Source organism: Octodon degus, unplaced genomic scaffold (assembly GCF_000260255.1).
Source record: "Octodon degus isolate 3935 unplaced genomic scaffold, OctDeg1.0 scaffold00155, whole genome shotgun sequence".
NCBI classification, from domain to species: Eukaryota; Metazoa; Chordata; class Mammalia; order Rodentia; family Octodontidae; genus Octodon; species Octodon degus.
Window position 1 is genome coordinate 6,260,142 of NW_004524731.1, and position 14,664 is coordinate 6,274,805.

At 43.4% G+C, this 14,664-nt stretch overlaps 1 protein-coding gene and 1 pseudogene across 1 annotated transcript in view; one reads left to right on the forward strand and one right to left on the reverse strand.

Moving 5' to 3' along the window:
* Tdrp (testis development related protein) overlaps nucleotides 1-9,121 on the forward strand; it is a 44,276-nt gene extending 35,155 nt beyond the window's left edge. The window contains exons 2-3 of the mRNA XM_023702643.1: nucleotides 973-1,076; nucleotides 8,569-9,121. Coding sequence (XP_023558411.1) covers nucleotides 973-1,076; nucleotides 8,569-8,914 — 450 coding nt within the window. The 3' untranslated portion in view covers nucleotides 8,915-9,121. The remainder of the gene's footprint in view (nucleotides 1-972; nucleotides 1,077-8,568) is intronic.
* On the reverse strand, nucleotides 7,286-7,709 carry LOC105743712 (annotated as a pseudogene).
* Nucleotides 9,122-14,664: the final 5,543 nt, after the last annotated feature.

The window sequence follows — 14,664 nt, forward strand, 5'->3', positions numbered from 1 at the left end:
AACCGCGGTCCCTGTGCTTTGCTAAGCTTGTTCTAAGTAGGTGCTTTAGACCACTGAGCCATCTCACCAGCCCTACATTCCTTTTTTAAAAAACAAAACAAAACACCTGAAGTATTTTATAGATGTAAGGTGGCATTAATTATAACATGCTAAGATTTCAGAAATGGAGATTTTATAAAATAATCTGTTCAGATTCTTCGCAGACTCCTGTATTTGTGGAGGGGAGCGCAAGGGGCAGCATCCCTCACAGGTGTTGAAACGTGAGGGGTATAGAGAATGCCTGGGATTCAGCCAGACACAGCAGGCTCAAGCATTAGAGACCTGATTGCTCCTTGTATTGGAAGCTTCGTTTGACCCTAACCCTCATTGTCCCAACCTATTTTAATGAAAATGGGATCGTTGACTAGTATATTACCAGATGTAGGCCCCTGAGCAGCCTGGACAAGCAGGTAGGACCATCAATCACCATCTGAGGGGGCTGACAGGCAGATTTTAGTGTGTGGAGACCTGAGGAGGGAAGAGGCAGCCTTAGCAGTAGCCGTGTGGTCAGCAGTGGCCCTGCTACCAGATGGTGCCCTAGTGTTTCCACAGTCATCGTAGTGTCATAGCTCCACAGGCTCCAAGGGCTTGCGAAGACACCGCTTGTACCAAGTATAGCCCATATGATGATGATGGTAGCCTCATAACACTTGATGTGTGACTGCAGCCCCAGGTTCCGTAGTTGCCATTCTGTGTTTTTCCTCATTGTTTTAGCGTGCTTATGGCCCTGGGGTGGAAGCCTACCACACACGGAGATGTGGATAGGCTGGACCTCTTTGGTTGTGTTGGCACACTTGTCTGTGTAACTGAATTGCCTGCTAACGCCTCTCCCAGACCTCACTCCTATCTACATAACACCAATCTCACTGGAATAGAAAACAAATCTATTGATTTACTACATCAGATTTGACATTTTTCTTAACCTTTTGTTAGGTCCAGGGAACAAGTTTCCGAGGTTGGAAAGATGTGACTTCTCTGTTTAATAAAGATGATGAACAACATCTGCTTGAAAGATGTAAATCTCCCAAGTCCAAAGGGTAAGTCACAAATGTAAAGCAAGTGTTCATCTCATGAGAGGGAGGATGGCAGGGAGAGGGGAGAAGACAGCTGCAGTGCAGCAGCTGCCAGGGCCCTTGGAGAGGCCTTGCCCATCCCCAGGCACAGCAGACCCTACTTTGTCTGTGAGGTGACTGAGTTTTGCCCTTGCTACTACACAGAAATCTGTACTTTTGGAAGTGTTAGAGACAAAGAAAGTAAAATGTACCCTTGGTGAATACTCCTGTGGGCCACAAGCATTTTGAAACATTATAGAAAAGTTTAAAAAAAAAAACAACAGAATTTAAAATTGAACTTATTGGCCTTAAGACACACTATAGTCATATTTAAAATTTTTTTCTTTTTTTTTAAATTTTATTTATGTGTGTGTGTGTGTGTGTGTGTGTGTGCCCAGCTCAGCCCACCAGGGGGCAGGGCTGGCTGGCATGTGGTGCTGGGGGATTGAACAACAGTCCCTGTGCTTTGCTAAGCTTGTTCTAAGTAGGTGCTTTAGACCACTGAGCCATCTCACCAGCCCATATTTAAAATTTTTATTACTTTCAGACTATAAGAAAAACTGTTAAATAAGGTTGAATGCTAAATCATAAATGATTTTAGAAAATGAAATCAACTTAAACTGATGCATTGCTGCCACTTTATATTGTACAATGTTAAAAAGTGCATTTGAAGTAGGAAATAAAGTCATGAGCTGCCTTGTAGTGTTGGTACCTCTTGTTAGTCTGCTTTTATTGCTCTGACCAAATGCTTAAGAAAGAACCATGGATTTTGGCTCAGGGTTTTAGGCCTTAGTCCGCTGGCTGCAAGACAGAACATGATGGAAGGGCTTGGTGGAGAAAGCTGCTGCCTTGGGGCAGCTAGAAGCTGAGTGAGAAATTAATGAGTCTAAGATGCAGGAACTGAGGACAGGACACAGTCCCCAAGGGCCGGCCAGGTCCCCTCCTTTCAGCTCGGCCCCATCTGCCCATGAGCCATTCAGCTGTGATTTCAACCATGGCCCAGTGCATTTATGCAGTTAGTGTCCTTATGATCCAGCCTCTTCCCAAGAGCCCCACCTGTAGGCGTACAAGCCTTTGGGGTAACGTCACCACAACTGTCCTCCTCATCATGCAAAATGTTTTCAATCTATCTCCAAGAGTCTCCTGTAGTCTTAACAGCTTCAACATTGCTCAAAAGTCCCAAGTCCAGAGTTTCCTCTGAGACTCAAAGCAACCTTTGTGTGAGACTTTATAAAAATAAAAAGTCATATGCTTCCAACTTGTAATGGCAGAGTTCAGTCTCCCATTCTGAAGGGAGGAATAGGAAAAAAACAAGGAGGAATTGGTCCAAAGCCAGTATGGAGACCCAGCAGGGAAAGCATTAAGTCTTATAGCTCCATGTCCAGCATCTGGGGCAAGAATTATGATGTGAGCTCCAAAGGACTTGTGCACTCTCTCTTTTGGGCTTGTCCACTGCAGTCCACGTGGCTTCTTGGGCTGGCTCTCCTTGGCAGACATTCCTGGCATCTCTTTGCAGCTTCCCCTTCACTACCAAAACTTCACATATTGCCCTCTTAAGGCTTCCCATAGGGTGTCTATGTATTTCCCAGCTTCCCAGACCTTCCTTTGAAATCGGAGTGGAAGTGTCCAGGACCCAGTAAACCTTGCATTCTGCATTTCTGGCTCGACTGCATTTCAAACCATGGTAAAGGCAGAATATCATGGTGGTGAAAGCATGTGGAGGAGGAAAGCTACACATCTTACGATGGCCGGGAAGCAGAGAGGAAAAGAGCCAGGGAGGAAGAGGCTGGGACAAGATGGAAACTCCAAGGGCATGCCCTTGGGACCCACTCCCTTCAGCTATGCCTCCACTGCCCAACTGCCAGTTCAGCTGTGCATTATCAGTAGATTAATCTATTGGTTAGGTTAGTTAGCACCTTTATATCCAATAGGTTTTCAAAGGCCCAATCTCTGAAATGTCCTTGTAAGGAACAATTGTGATCATTGCAAGCACACCTGAGAACACAGGCTGGGTGAGAAGGCTTATCTTGATGAGCTGCAGGTGGATTCCTTCTGTCAGCACCACGACGTCTGTGCGTCTGGGCCCCTCCGCACCGAGGGAAGATGCAGTGCCTTGCTTTCGGTAGTGGAGCACTGACTTTGCTTGTTCCCTTCATCCCTGGACGATTAAGCAAATCTAGTCCCCTTGGCTCCAGGGACCTGCTGACACAGTAGCACCTCTGGAGTGAAGCGTGGACTCCACGTTTCTCACGATGTTCTGAGAGCTTGTCATGGATGGCCCACGGCAGCAAGCACATGCTTTTGTGTTTTCTTTTTATAATAGAGATGTTCTGAATTCTTGTTTTTGTTGTGTACTTACCAAATGCTTGAGACTAGATTGCTATGAGTAGTCCTATTGAAAACCTACTCGCTAAATGGAGTCTACCCCTTCTTCCCTAATCTAGACCATGGATTTTAAGTGTGGTTTGCTTGGATGCTTGAGCACTCCCTTTATATGGCCTTGAAAGGTCCGTCCTCAACCTGCAATCCACATACCTAGCCTCCTAACCGCCAGCATTTCAGGCACTTGTCGTTGCTCCTGACTTGAATATATACATATAAAATGTTCAGGAGTTTTAGTCAGTAAGTGAAAAACTGGGAGGTCCTTGGACTGGATCAACATCACCAAATTCTTTGGTTGACATAAGAATAATAGTAAATTTTAGTACATCTTAGGGTTAATGGTTCCAGAGATGGATCACATAGCCTTGATTTAAATCCTAGCTTTGCTAGTTACTAGCAACCTTTCTTGTTTTTATCTTGCTTTTTAAAGCTGATAAAAAATAGTGAAAAAAGGAAAAAAGAAACCTATTAGAAATGATATAGAATTTCTTTCTTTTTCTTTCTTTCTTTCTTTCTTTCTTTCTTTCTTTCTTTCTTTCTTTCTTTTTTTTTTTTTTTGTGGTACTAGTGATTGAACTCAGGACCTCAAGCATTCCAGGCAGGTGCTTATGCTGCTGAGCTGTTGCCCCAGCCCACGATACAGAATTTCATTTAATAAAATAATAGAAATTCAACAATAATAGAATTTATATTGTTGTCTTCAAATTAGTTCAGATTATCAGCTAAAAGCATGCAAAATTGGAATAAGGGGATATAGCTCAGTGGCACAGTACCTACCTGGGCAAGTGCAAAGTCATGAGTTCAATTCCTGATACAAAAAAAAAAAAAGAAAAAAGAAAATCAAGCATGCAAAATTGGCCCAAAAAAGTTAAAAAGGAGAGAGAAAAAAAATTTAAGCATTAACTGTTCCTTTCAATAGACCAGCAGAAATCAGCAGTACAATTATCCAAGCTATCCTGTGTATATACATATATATTTTTTTTCCTCTTCCTTTCCTCCTTTCCTTCATCTCAGTTGTTCTTTGCCTTTGAACAGTTTATTTCCCTTTCACAGGATCTATTATACCTCTTTTATTTATTCAGGTTCTTATACTAGCGATAGAGTACAATGCTTATACGTGTGGGTCTCACTTATTTCATTTATGAGTATGGTCTCTAGTTGCGTTCATTTACCTGTAAATGCCTTAGGTTTATCTTTTGTCATAGCTAAATAATATTCCATTGTATAAAAATACCACATCTTTTTTAATCCATTCTTTAATTGATGGGAATTTGGGTTGTTTCCAAGCTTTAGAACAAATTGTGCTGCTATAAACATGGGTGCACATATGTCGCAGTTCTGGAAAAATAGCCAGGAGAGGAACAGCTACATTAAATGGGAACTCTAATCCTAGATTTCTGAGGAATTTCCACTTTGATTTGTCTAGTGGTTGTACCAAGCTGTACTCCTACTAACAGCGGAAAACAGTTCCTTTTTCCCCATATCCCCTCCAATATTTGTTGTTGGTTGGCGTTTAGATGCTAGTCATTCTTTTTGGGTTGAAATGAAATCTCAGTGTTGTTTTAATTTACATTTCTCAAATGACAGATGAATGATGTTGAATGACGTTGATGAATACGATTTCTCATATATTTGCCATTTGTATTTTTTTGTTATTTATTCTGTCAGTAACTTCTAGTTTCATTACACTATGGTCAGATAATATGTATGGGATTATCTCAGTTCCCTTGCACTTACTTAAGCATGTTGTATGTGCTCACATGTGCTCTATTTTGGATAATGTCCTGTGTGCCCCTGAGAATGTGTATTCTGATGTTTTGGTTGGAACACTTTGTAAAGGTCTACTAAGTCCATTTTTTCACAAATTTGGTTTGTGTTATTTCTTTGCTGATTTTTTTGCCGAGTTGATCCATCTCTTTGTAACAGTGGGGTGTTAAAGTCCCCCATTACAACTGTATTATTGCTCATTTGATTTTTTAAAAATTTTATTTATTTATTTATGTGTGTGTGTGTGTGTGTGGCCAGCTCAGCCCACCAGGAGGCAGGGCTGGCTGGCATGTGGTGCTGGGGGAACCGCGGTCCCTGTGCTTTGCTAAGCTTGTTCTAAGTAGGTGCTTTAGACCACTGAGCCATCTCACCAGCCCCTACTCATTTGATTTTAAACATGTTAAAATTTCTTACTTTGGTGCTCATTTATTGGGTACATATATATTTATGGTTCTCATCTCTTCCTCTTGCAGTTTTCCCTAATAAGCATGTAGTTACAGCGTTTTTGGCAGCTTCTCCTGGTCTGCCTTTATGCTACTGGCAACAGCCCTCAGCCCTCAGGTGGGGCCTCCTGCACCCAGCACCATGCTGGTTCTATTCAGCTGGGTGTAATAAGCTGACCACCAGTGAGAAATCCACTATAGTCATGGAAGTATCTTATCTATTAGTTTTGATAGATAGTTTTGCAGGTTACATCAATCTGGGTTGGAAGTTGTTTTTTTTTTCTTTAAAATTTTTTTTTATTTATTTGAGAGAGAGAGAGAGAGAGAGAGAGAGAGAGAGAGAGAGAGAGAGAGAGAGAGTGTGGCCAGCTCAGCCCACCAGGGGGCGGGGCTGGCTGGCATGTGGTGCTGGGGGATTGAACCGCGGTCCCCGATGCTTTGCTAAGCTTGTTCTAAGTAGGTGCTTTAGACCACTGAGCCATCTCTCCAGCCCCTGGAAGTTGTTTTCTTTCAGGACTTGAAATACTTCAAGTTCTTGACTTCTTGTTTGTGTTGAGAAATCTGTGATGCTGATGCACTTTCCATCATAGGTGATCTGCTTCATTTCTCTAATAGCTTTTAATATTCTGTTCTTTTGTTGAATTTCTTGGATATTTATTATTATGTGTCTGGGTGTACATTTATTTTGGTTATTGCTAACTGGAGTTCTATATACCTAACTCATGTGTATGTTCAATGCTTTCCCCATGCTTGGGAAACTTTGTGCTTCTACTTCTGCAGTCTTTTTATGTCATTTTTGTTGACCCCTATTTTGTTGTCATCTGTCAGTCTTTCGTTGTTTTCTTTGCATCATCTTGCAGCTGTTGAATTGTTATTTCCTGGTTCCTTGTTACTTTTAAAGAGATCTTTCCTTTCATGTTCACTAGCTGCAATGCTATCTTCAAAATCTGACTATCTTCAGTTTCTATCTTTCTTTTTTTATATATATATTTTAGGGAAGAATCTGCAGGGTGTTCAGGGTCTCACTACTAGATCAGGCTCATAGTGATCCACCTGTTTACAGCCTCCCAAGAGCTGGGATTACAGGCGTGCTAGCCACCACTTCCAGTCTCAGTAGTCTTCTCAGCACACCCTGGGGGTGGAGCCGGCACAGTCCGCCTCTGCACCTGCTTGCAGGCACTTTAACCCACTGAGCTATTTTGCTGGCCCTTATCTTCAGTTTCACTCAAATGATTTTGCTGTCTTTCAGTGGAATTCTTATTTTCCTAGATATGTTTGTATCTGTTCCATGCATTCTAATTCTTTCCTCTTGTTCATTCAATGAACAAAGCAAAACAAAACAAAAAAAATTTCCATCATTTTTGTACTATTTTTTTAAATCCATATCCTCCAGCCAGGGAGATGGCTCAGTAGAATAAGCACTTGCCTGGCAAGCGCAAGGGTCTGAGTTCAATCCCTGGTTCCACCAAAAAAATAAAAAATAAAAAATAAAAAATAAAATAAATCCATATCATCTTAATTTTTATGTATTTATTTATTTTTCCTTGCAACCTCAAAATCCCATGTGTATTACAAAGGCCAATGGTGATTCTTATGGTGAGCTTATCGGTAGGATTTCTGGTAATGAGCCTCCAAACTTTTTGGATTCGCAGTGTTGGGGGTTAGCTACCAACAGAGTCCAGTCGCACTGGATGAGAATATCTTTAATCTCTTTCATGGAAGCCTCATCAACATATTTCTGGTAATAGGCCACCAGGGCTTTGGAGATGAGCTGACGGACAGCATAAATCTGGGCAACATGACCGCCACCCTTCACACGGACACGGATGTCAACACCAGCAAACGGCTCCTTGCCCAGAAGCAGAACAGGCTCTAGTAACTTATATTGCAGTGTGTGTGGCTCAGTCATCTCCAGGGACCCCTGTTCACCTTGATGAGGCCACTGCCCTGGTTGCAGTGTGCCATGGTGTGGCTGTCTTCTTGTGATTGAAGACTTCAGGGACTGCAGCAGACCCTTAGACAGCATGGTCGCTAGTGCAGACTGTAGAGCTCCTTACCATGTGGTGCCGCAACCGGAAAAGTCTTTATCCTCTTTAGATGCACTGAACAATTTGTTAATGATTTTTGTCATTTCTTTTTTTACCTGAGATTATTTGTGATCTTATTTCTTTTATAGCCTGATAGAGTTGTTAATTTACTTTAGTTGCTATCATTTCCAAAATTTCAGGTGTGTAACTTCCAAGTTTCTCTATGTCCTTGTCTCTTGGACTTGTTCTGGGTGGAATAGAGGTCTGAGATTGCCTTTTGCTCTTTCATTTTGACATTTTTGAAGCTTTTTTTTTTTTTTTTTTTTTTTTAAATGTCACTTACCTTTTGGGCAAATGTACCTAATTATATCAATATGCTCTAAAATAGGTGGTTTTTTATTTTTTTTTTTTTTTTTTTTTTTTTTTTTAAGGAAAGGTGCTGTAGGGGGTTGAACCCAGATCCTTTTTATCAGGGACTTTTTTTTAAAAAATTTTCTTTCCTGTTTTTCTTTCTGGTATGGGAGTTGAACTCTGGGCCTTGCACTTGCCAGGCAGATGCTATACCACTGAGCTACATCCCCAGCCCATGAACCCAGATCCCTATTAACACTTTCAGATCTCGTACCTGAGGATTGAGTCTTTGCCTAAGAGAAGTATCCCAAGTATGGCTTATAAAAGCTTCATTAACTATCGGTAGTGACTAATTTTTCCTTATGAAACTTTAGTATTTATTTAAAATGTTTACACATAGGTGCATGTTAGCTTTTATGTAGTTTAACAGTTTTAGATGGGAACTTTATAAAATTAACAGATTTATAACATTGGATTACAAACATTTAACTCTTTTATGTCCTACAGAACTAACTTACGATTAAAAGAAGACTTGAAGTCAGAGAAGAAATCTGGATTTTGGGACAATTTGGTTTTGAAACAGAACACACAGTCTAAGAAACCAGATGAGATTGAAGGTTGGGAACCTCCAAGAGTTGCTTTAGAAGACACAGCACCTGATACAAGGGACACTGCAAGTGACCACCAGTGCTGGTCGGGCTGGGAGGGTGATACAAAGGGCTCCAGCAAGTACACCAGCCTGTCTAGCCCAGCAGCCAATTCTCGCTGGAGCCTGCGTTCAGCAGGGAAGCCGGTCAGCATCCGGCGCCAGAGCAAGGGTCACCTGACAGACACCCCAGACGATGTGGAGTGAGAAGGCAAGCCATGGTGCCAAGTGTGTGCAGACCTCATGCCACCACTGCATAAGCTTTCAGGTTTTCCAGGCCCGGTACTCTCCTCTTCACCCTGTTCAGTTGTCAAAGCTTCCAACAGTACAGTAGGAAACCACTGCCGCATTTCCTGTCTGATGCCCTGTGGCCACACACTGGCTACCATGCAGGTTTGTGTTTGGTTGCCTTAAATGGAATGTCTACCCACTGCGGTCCATGTTTGTTGAGCCTGGATATGTGAATTTTCATGTCAGCCCACAATGCCTTGCAGTTGGCTGCAGATATTTCCATGCTTTCCTCAGCTACAGGTCTGTTTGGGACGTCTGCATTGGACACGGCCGTCGTGATGCCCTCGCTAGTTGTGCCACCCTCTTCTGCCAGTAGGAGCTTGCAGCCCTGGAGGCACGATGAGTCTTTCTAGGGTTATGCTAAATTCTGTTTAACTTGCAAGTTAAACTGTATCTTACTAAAGCTTTAGAAATATGTGACAAAGTTCCTGGAGAAGCATAGGTGACATTGGAGGGTCAAGTGGCATCTCCGGTGTGTGTCTGCCATTGCAGATGGAGCAGTCTCAGGTGCACTTGATGGTAACCTTGCTTTTTTTAGATTTTATTATTTCTTCTGGACTTTTAAATACTCTTTATTTCCTTCAAAAATTTGCATTTTTAGTTCAAAGATTAAAGAAATATTATTGAATTTTAGTCATTTGTAATTTTTTTTGAAAATGTTAACTTGTTATGTATACAGTTAAAACTCTACACTGAAGTGCCTCTTTTGTATTATTCCCAGGTGTTTAGTTTTTTGAAATAAGATACTGTGATTGACTTGAGACCTACAGGAAGTGTTTTCCCTATAGACAGCTTGGGGCTGACTAGACAGCACCATACTCTGCCTGTCTCTGTAGACCTGCTGCTGTCCCCAGTGTAGCCTCTGTGTACGCGGCACTGGTTGTGTCTGAAAGAGTAGCTTTTAACAGCAGGTATGCAGATACCTATTGTAGGAAAAAGTGGTTAGATACAAGTATTTTTGTTTAAAAAGAAAAATGCTCCAGTTATACTGTATATTCTCTTCCTGGGGAAAACAAAACAAACACAAAGTCAAAACAGAAAAAAAAAAAAAAAAAAGAAAAGAAAGAAAAGCCCATCCTTGGGTCTTTTTGTGCTGTTTTATTTACCTATTTTATCCAGTGCTTCTTTGGGAGAACTGAATGAGCCTGCTGGTTGAGCACAGTGCAGTGTGTCAGAGTGCTTGTTTGTATTCTTCAAGACAAATTTACTTGATCAGTTTATCTAATATAGCTGGCTGTCCACCTATCTTATCCTTCCATACACCCATCTACCCATCCATCCACCAGTGCATCCATCCATCCATTCACCCATCCATCCATCCACCAGTGCATCCATCCATCCATCCATCCCCCTTTAAAACAGAAAAAGAAGTTTACTTACTAAGCCTTGAAAGGGGAACATGCTTTAAGTGGTATTTAAATAAAAATTTGTTGTAACTTTGAAATTGTGAGCATTTTGTTTAATGATACAGAGGAGTTTATGATTGTTACTACAGTAGCTGAGTCAGGAAATTGTAAGTAACCTCAGGTACACAGCTGGATACATGACTGTGACCTCCCTTCTCCCCAGAGAAATATTCCTTGGCTGGCACAGATACTCAGCATGCTAGGACCTACACAGGCATTCTATTGCAGTAGCGAGTGAGGGCTGACCTTGAGTGTGTGAGGATATAAATGCTTCCCTTGGGGTCAGCAGCTGGCTGCCCTCACTGTGCCTCTGGTGGGACGCTAAGTGCCTGCAGTGTCTCACTAACATTCTGGTGCACATGCTAGGGGCCTCCATGCTGTCCTGCCAGAGATGAAGACCTTGCCAGACTGGGATTGGCATATACACTGTGAATGGAATTTGTCTATAAAGATTAATGAAAACAATGACTTTTTTCTTCTGTTATGTCTGGTTTTTAGTGTAAATATTTATTGGTGTGCTGTGAGGAGAAATCCCTTTTCTTGAAAGGACTTACCAAAGTGAATCTTGTGTTTACGCTGAGCAGACTGGGCCAGTGGGCAGATGCGGCTATGATTCTGGGAAAGCTGTGAATACTTGTGGCCCTGGGCACCAGTGCCCTGCAATGTTCTGTGACTGTCTTCAGGAAATGCAGGTTCCACCTTAATGCTGAAGTTTTTAAAAATAAAAGTAGTTTTTGTCTTCATCTTTTGGTACTCTGCATGATTCTTGTCACCCCTTACAGAAACTTGCCTTGAGCACCTAGCGCTAATGGCACTTTCCTGACCTTGTAAACCTCATTTTAAGGTGCAGACTGTGTTTTCATAAGTAAATGGCTTCATGTTGCATGGTCCAGATGTCTCTGCATATCTGAGCTGCTGGCCAAGCTGTCAGGGTGACTGGGCACCTGCTGCCACATCTACCTGTGCTCTAGGCTCAGTCGTTGGGGTGTCTCGCTGAGGTTCAAGTCCTAAGTTTCTACCTTGCACATCTAGTTGAAAAACAGGAACATCCCAGCCATGATACATTTTTACCTAATCATTTGTTACTCATCTTTTGGAAAGGTGCTGCTTAGAAACAAGTCCTTGGGAGGCAGAGGCCTCTTACTGACCAGTTCCTATATGAACTTGATTCTCAGGTGTGGCCCATAACCTCTGTCTATCTTTAGGTGCAGATGTTCCGGTGGGAGGTGTACAGCCACACTAGACAGCCTTAGACTGGTATCCCTAGCAGTGGGGTTTCCCTTGGCTCCAGGCTAACTGCTGACCTCCTGAGGTAACACTCAAGTTTCCATGTGAGTTTCTTGGTCTCCTGTTGTTTTCTTGTTGCCTAAGGGCAGGGCATTTTGTGTCTCCTCACCTGTGTGCTTTAGCTGTTCACTGAGTCTGGTTCTTAGTGTCATCTTTCATCTGACGACCCAATGTCCAGGCCAACTGCAACACCTGCACAGGTCCTGAAGAGAGAGGCAATGATTCTGCATATCTCTCATAGTTGTTTAAAAAACATCTGAAATAGCCCTGAGGTTGTTTATTGGTGCCAGAGACCCACCTGAGGGCTCACTGACCTCTGAAGATGCAAGGGCCTCTGTCAAGCAGGCCAGCGCATGTCACAGCTGTCAGGCACATTTGGACTGCAGTGTGTGGCTCTTCCTGCTCCTGCAAGGTTGCTGCTTCTGGTCATGGAGCCTAGATCCTGCAGCAAGCATTGGGTGGTATCTTGCCTTGTTTTTTTTTTTTTTTTTTTGGCGGAACCGGGGATTGAACTCAGATCCTTAAGTTTGCCAGTCAAGCGGTTATCCTACTGAGCCATCTCCCCAGCCCAGTATCTTGCCATTGTTGGTTACTTTTCTCTCATTGCTGAGAAAATACCTGATGCCCAAAATTAAGGAAAGAAAGGTTAAAATTTAGCTTATAGTTTGTGGAGGTTTCAGTCTGTAATTAGTGGACACCAAGGCAGGGTGGCATGGCACAGGGCCAATACTTCAAGGTGGCAGAAGACAGTAAAAATAGTAACGAAAAAATGGGGCAGAACAAATCTCTTTTCCTCCCTTCTATTATAAGCAGGCAGCCCCTGAGTTGTAACACTCAGACCATCTGCATGCCCTCCTGTTGCACAGGATGAGGATGTTTACAGTCAGGACCCAGGCTCCCTGCTGAGTAACTTAAACTTCTAGACTTCTCAGGTTGACACAGTGTAGCAACTGTTACAGGTGGGATGACATTATACTCAGCTCATTTCAGGTAAGTGACTCTTCTGTCACTGTCAGGTTCTTTCAAAGTTGAGAATTGTCACATGCTTTCTGTTGGGGGATCATCAAGCTGCACACAGTGCCTGCCTGGGGTCTTCGATGCCACCATCTGGAAGTCGCCTGTACCTGCATGCCCTGCTGTTGGTCTTGGCTGTGAGAGCCATACTCAGGCACCTAAGTCTTGACAGCTGCACTGAGAACGAAGAATATCATTAAAAGGAAAACTTAAAATTTTCTAAGAGCAGGAAAGTGGTGACACAGCTTTTGCCAGTTGAAAAGTATAAAATTCCCACTGAAAGACTTGCTTTGGTAGGAGATGGAGCAGAGCTGTGGTGGCGAGCCCTTTGGCCCTGTTTTCTGTGTAGAAAGCATGGCCTTCACAAGGGCTGTGTGGGGACAGAGAACCACAGGCTGGGAAGCCACGAGACCCTGACTCTGGCTTGCCTGTCTTCAGTCAGACGCCAAGCGCTGTCCTCAGTGGCTCTAAGGGCTGAGGTGTGAATAGCTCGTGGCCAGAGCCCTTGGGCCCAGCAAACCGGTCCGTGCTCATCAGCCTCTGCCTGGTAATGGAGGGTGCACTGGTGCAGTGTGCACACAGGTGCTGCTCGTCCCACCTTCCGTCAGCTGGTGTGGAGGCTCGCTTGGAACACCAGGGACACACAGGGAAGCTAGCCTCTACAATCTCTGGGGCCATTCCCTCACAGCTGGACAGTTACCTCTGCATGGCAACAGCCTGGTCTTTCCTACATCCTCCTGTCTGTCTACTTGTAAAGTGTTTCTCCTGGACATTTAGGGTACTGACAACTGGAGGCAGGGTACTGTGGGCTGCATGGCTTGTTGCATGGTCACTCAGCTCTTCCTAGTCCTCACTGCAATCTAGGGACTTTACATTTGTAATCCCACGTATAAATTATTGGAATCCTGTAAAGTTAATTCCAATCTGTCACACCTAGTGCAACCCACGGTGAGAATAAAGATTCTAAGGCATATCTGTAGTTATGGGGTACCAAGGGGTCCTAAGTCCAGCCATGATAATGGCTATCTGGAACAAAGGCCTCAATCTAGGACTGAACCCAGGTTTTATTCATTCATGAACGGAGTGGCTTGAGGATGAGCGACTGAGAATGGCAGAAAGTAGGTGAGTGCCACGAGCTGGGCTGGTAGGAGGCCTGCATTTACCTCTGCGATATGCTGAGAGGAGGATGTGCAGAAATGAGTAACCTGCATTACACAATTGAGACAGTATCTAATGTTTTGGGGTCGGGCTTCGGCTGTGATGTGTAATCTTTCAAGCCCCAGGAAGTTACAGCCTCTATTTTGAGGCTCTAGATCCCAGGCAATAGTGTGGAGCATTGACTCTTCATCCTGTCTTACACTCCTGGCTCACACTAGGGAGCAGGCAGGGATTTCTGGGGAAAAACACCTGCTATGTTCAAAGACCACCACCAGCACCTCTGCTAGACTGCTATGCATTGTTTAAAGCCAAATGAAGGGATAAGGAAAAGTCCTAGCCAGCTCTATACGTAGTACATGGAAATGGGGTCAGACCCGGCCAAAATGGACACAACTGCTCTTCTTTCAAGGACAGTTGCCCAGGAGGTCCTCAACAGCCACTGGAGATTGTGGCAGCTTAAGGCCTGGCTGCCCACACAGCCTTCTGCAGTCCCTGCAAGTGCCCATGCTCAGGACAGATTCATTTGTCCTTGTAATTCTCTATGCCAGCCTGCAGCCTCCTGACCACCACCAGGAGCAGTGGGTTGTGTTGTATGTTAGCTGCTGACCTGTGTTGGGCCCCAGATCTCCCTTGAATGTTTGGATGATGTGGTTGTTGCCTGATCCCAGTTCTTCACTTTTTTTTTTTTTTTTTTTTTGTAATTTTAGGGAAGGGTCTACAAGGTGTTCAGGGTCTCACTACTAGATCGGACTCATAGTGATCCACCTGTTTACAGCCTCCCAAGAGCTGGGATTACAGGTG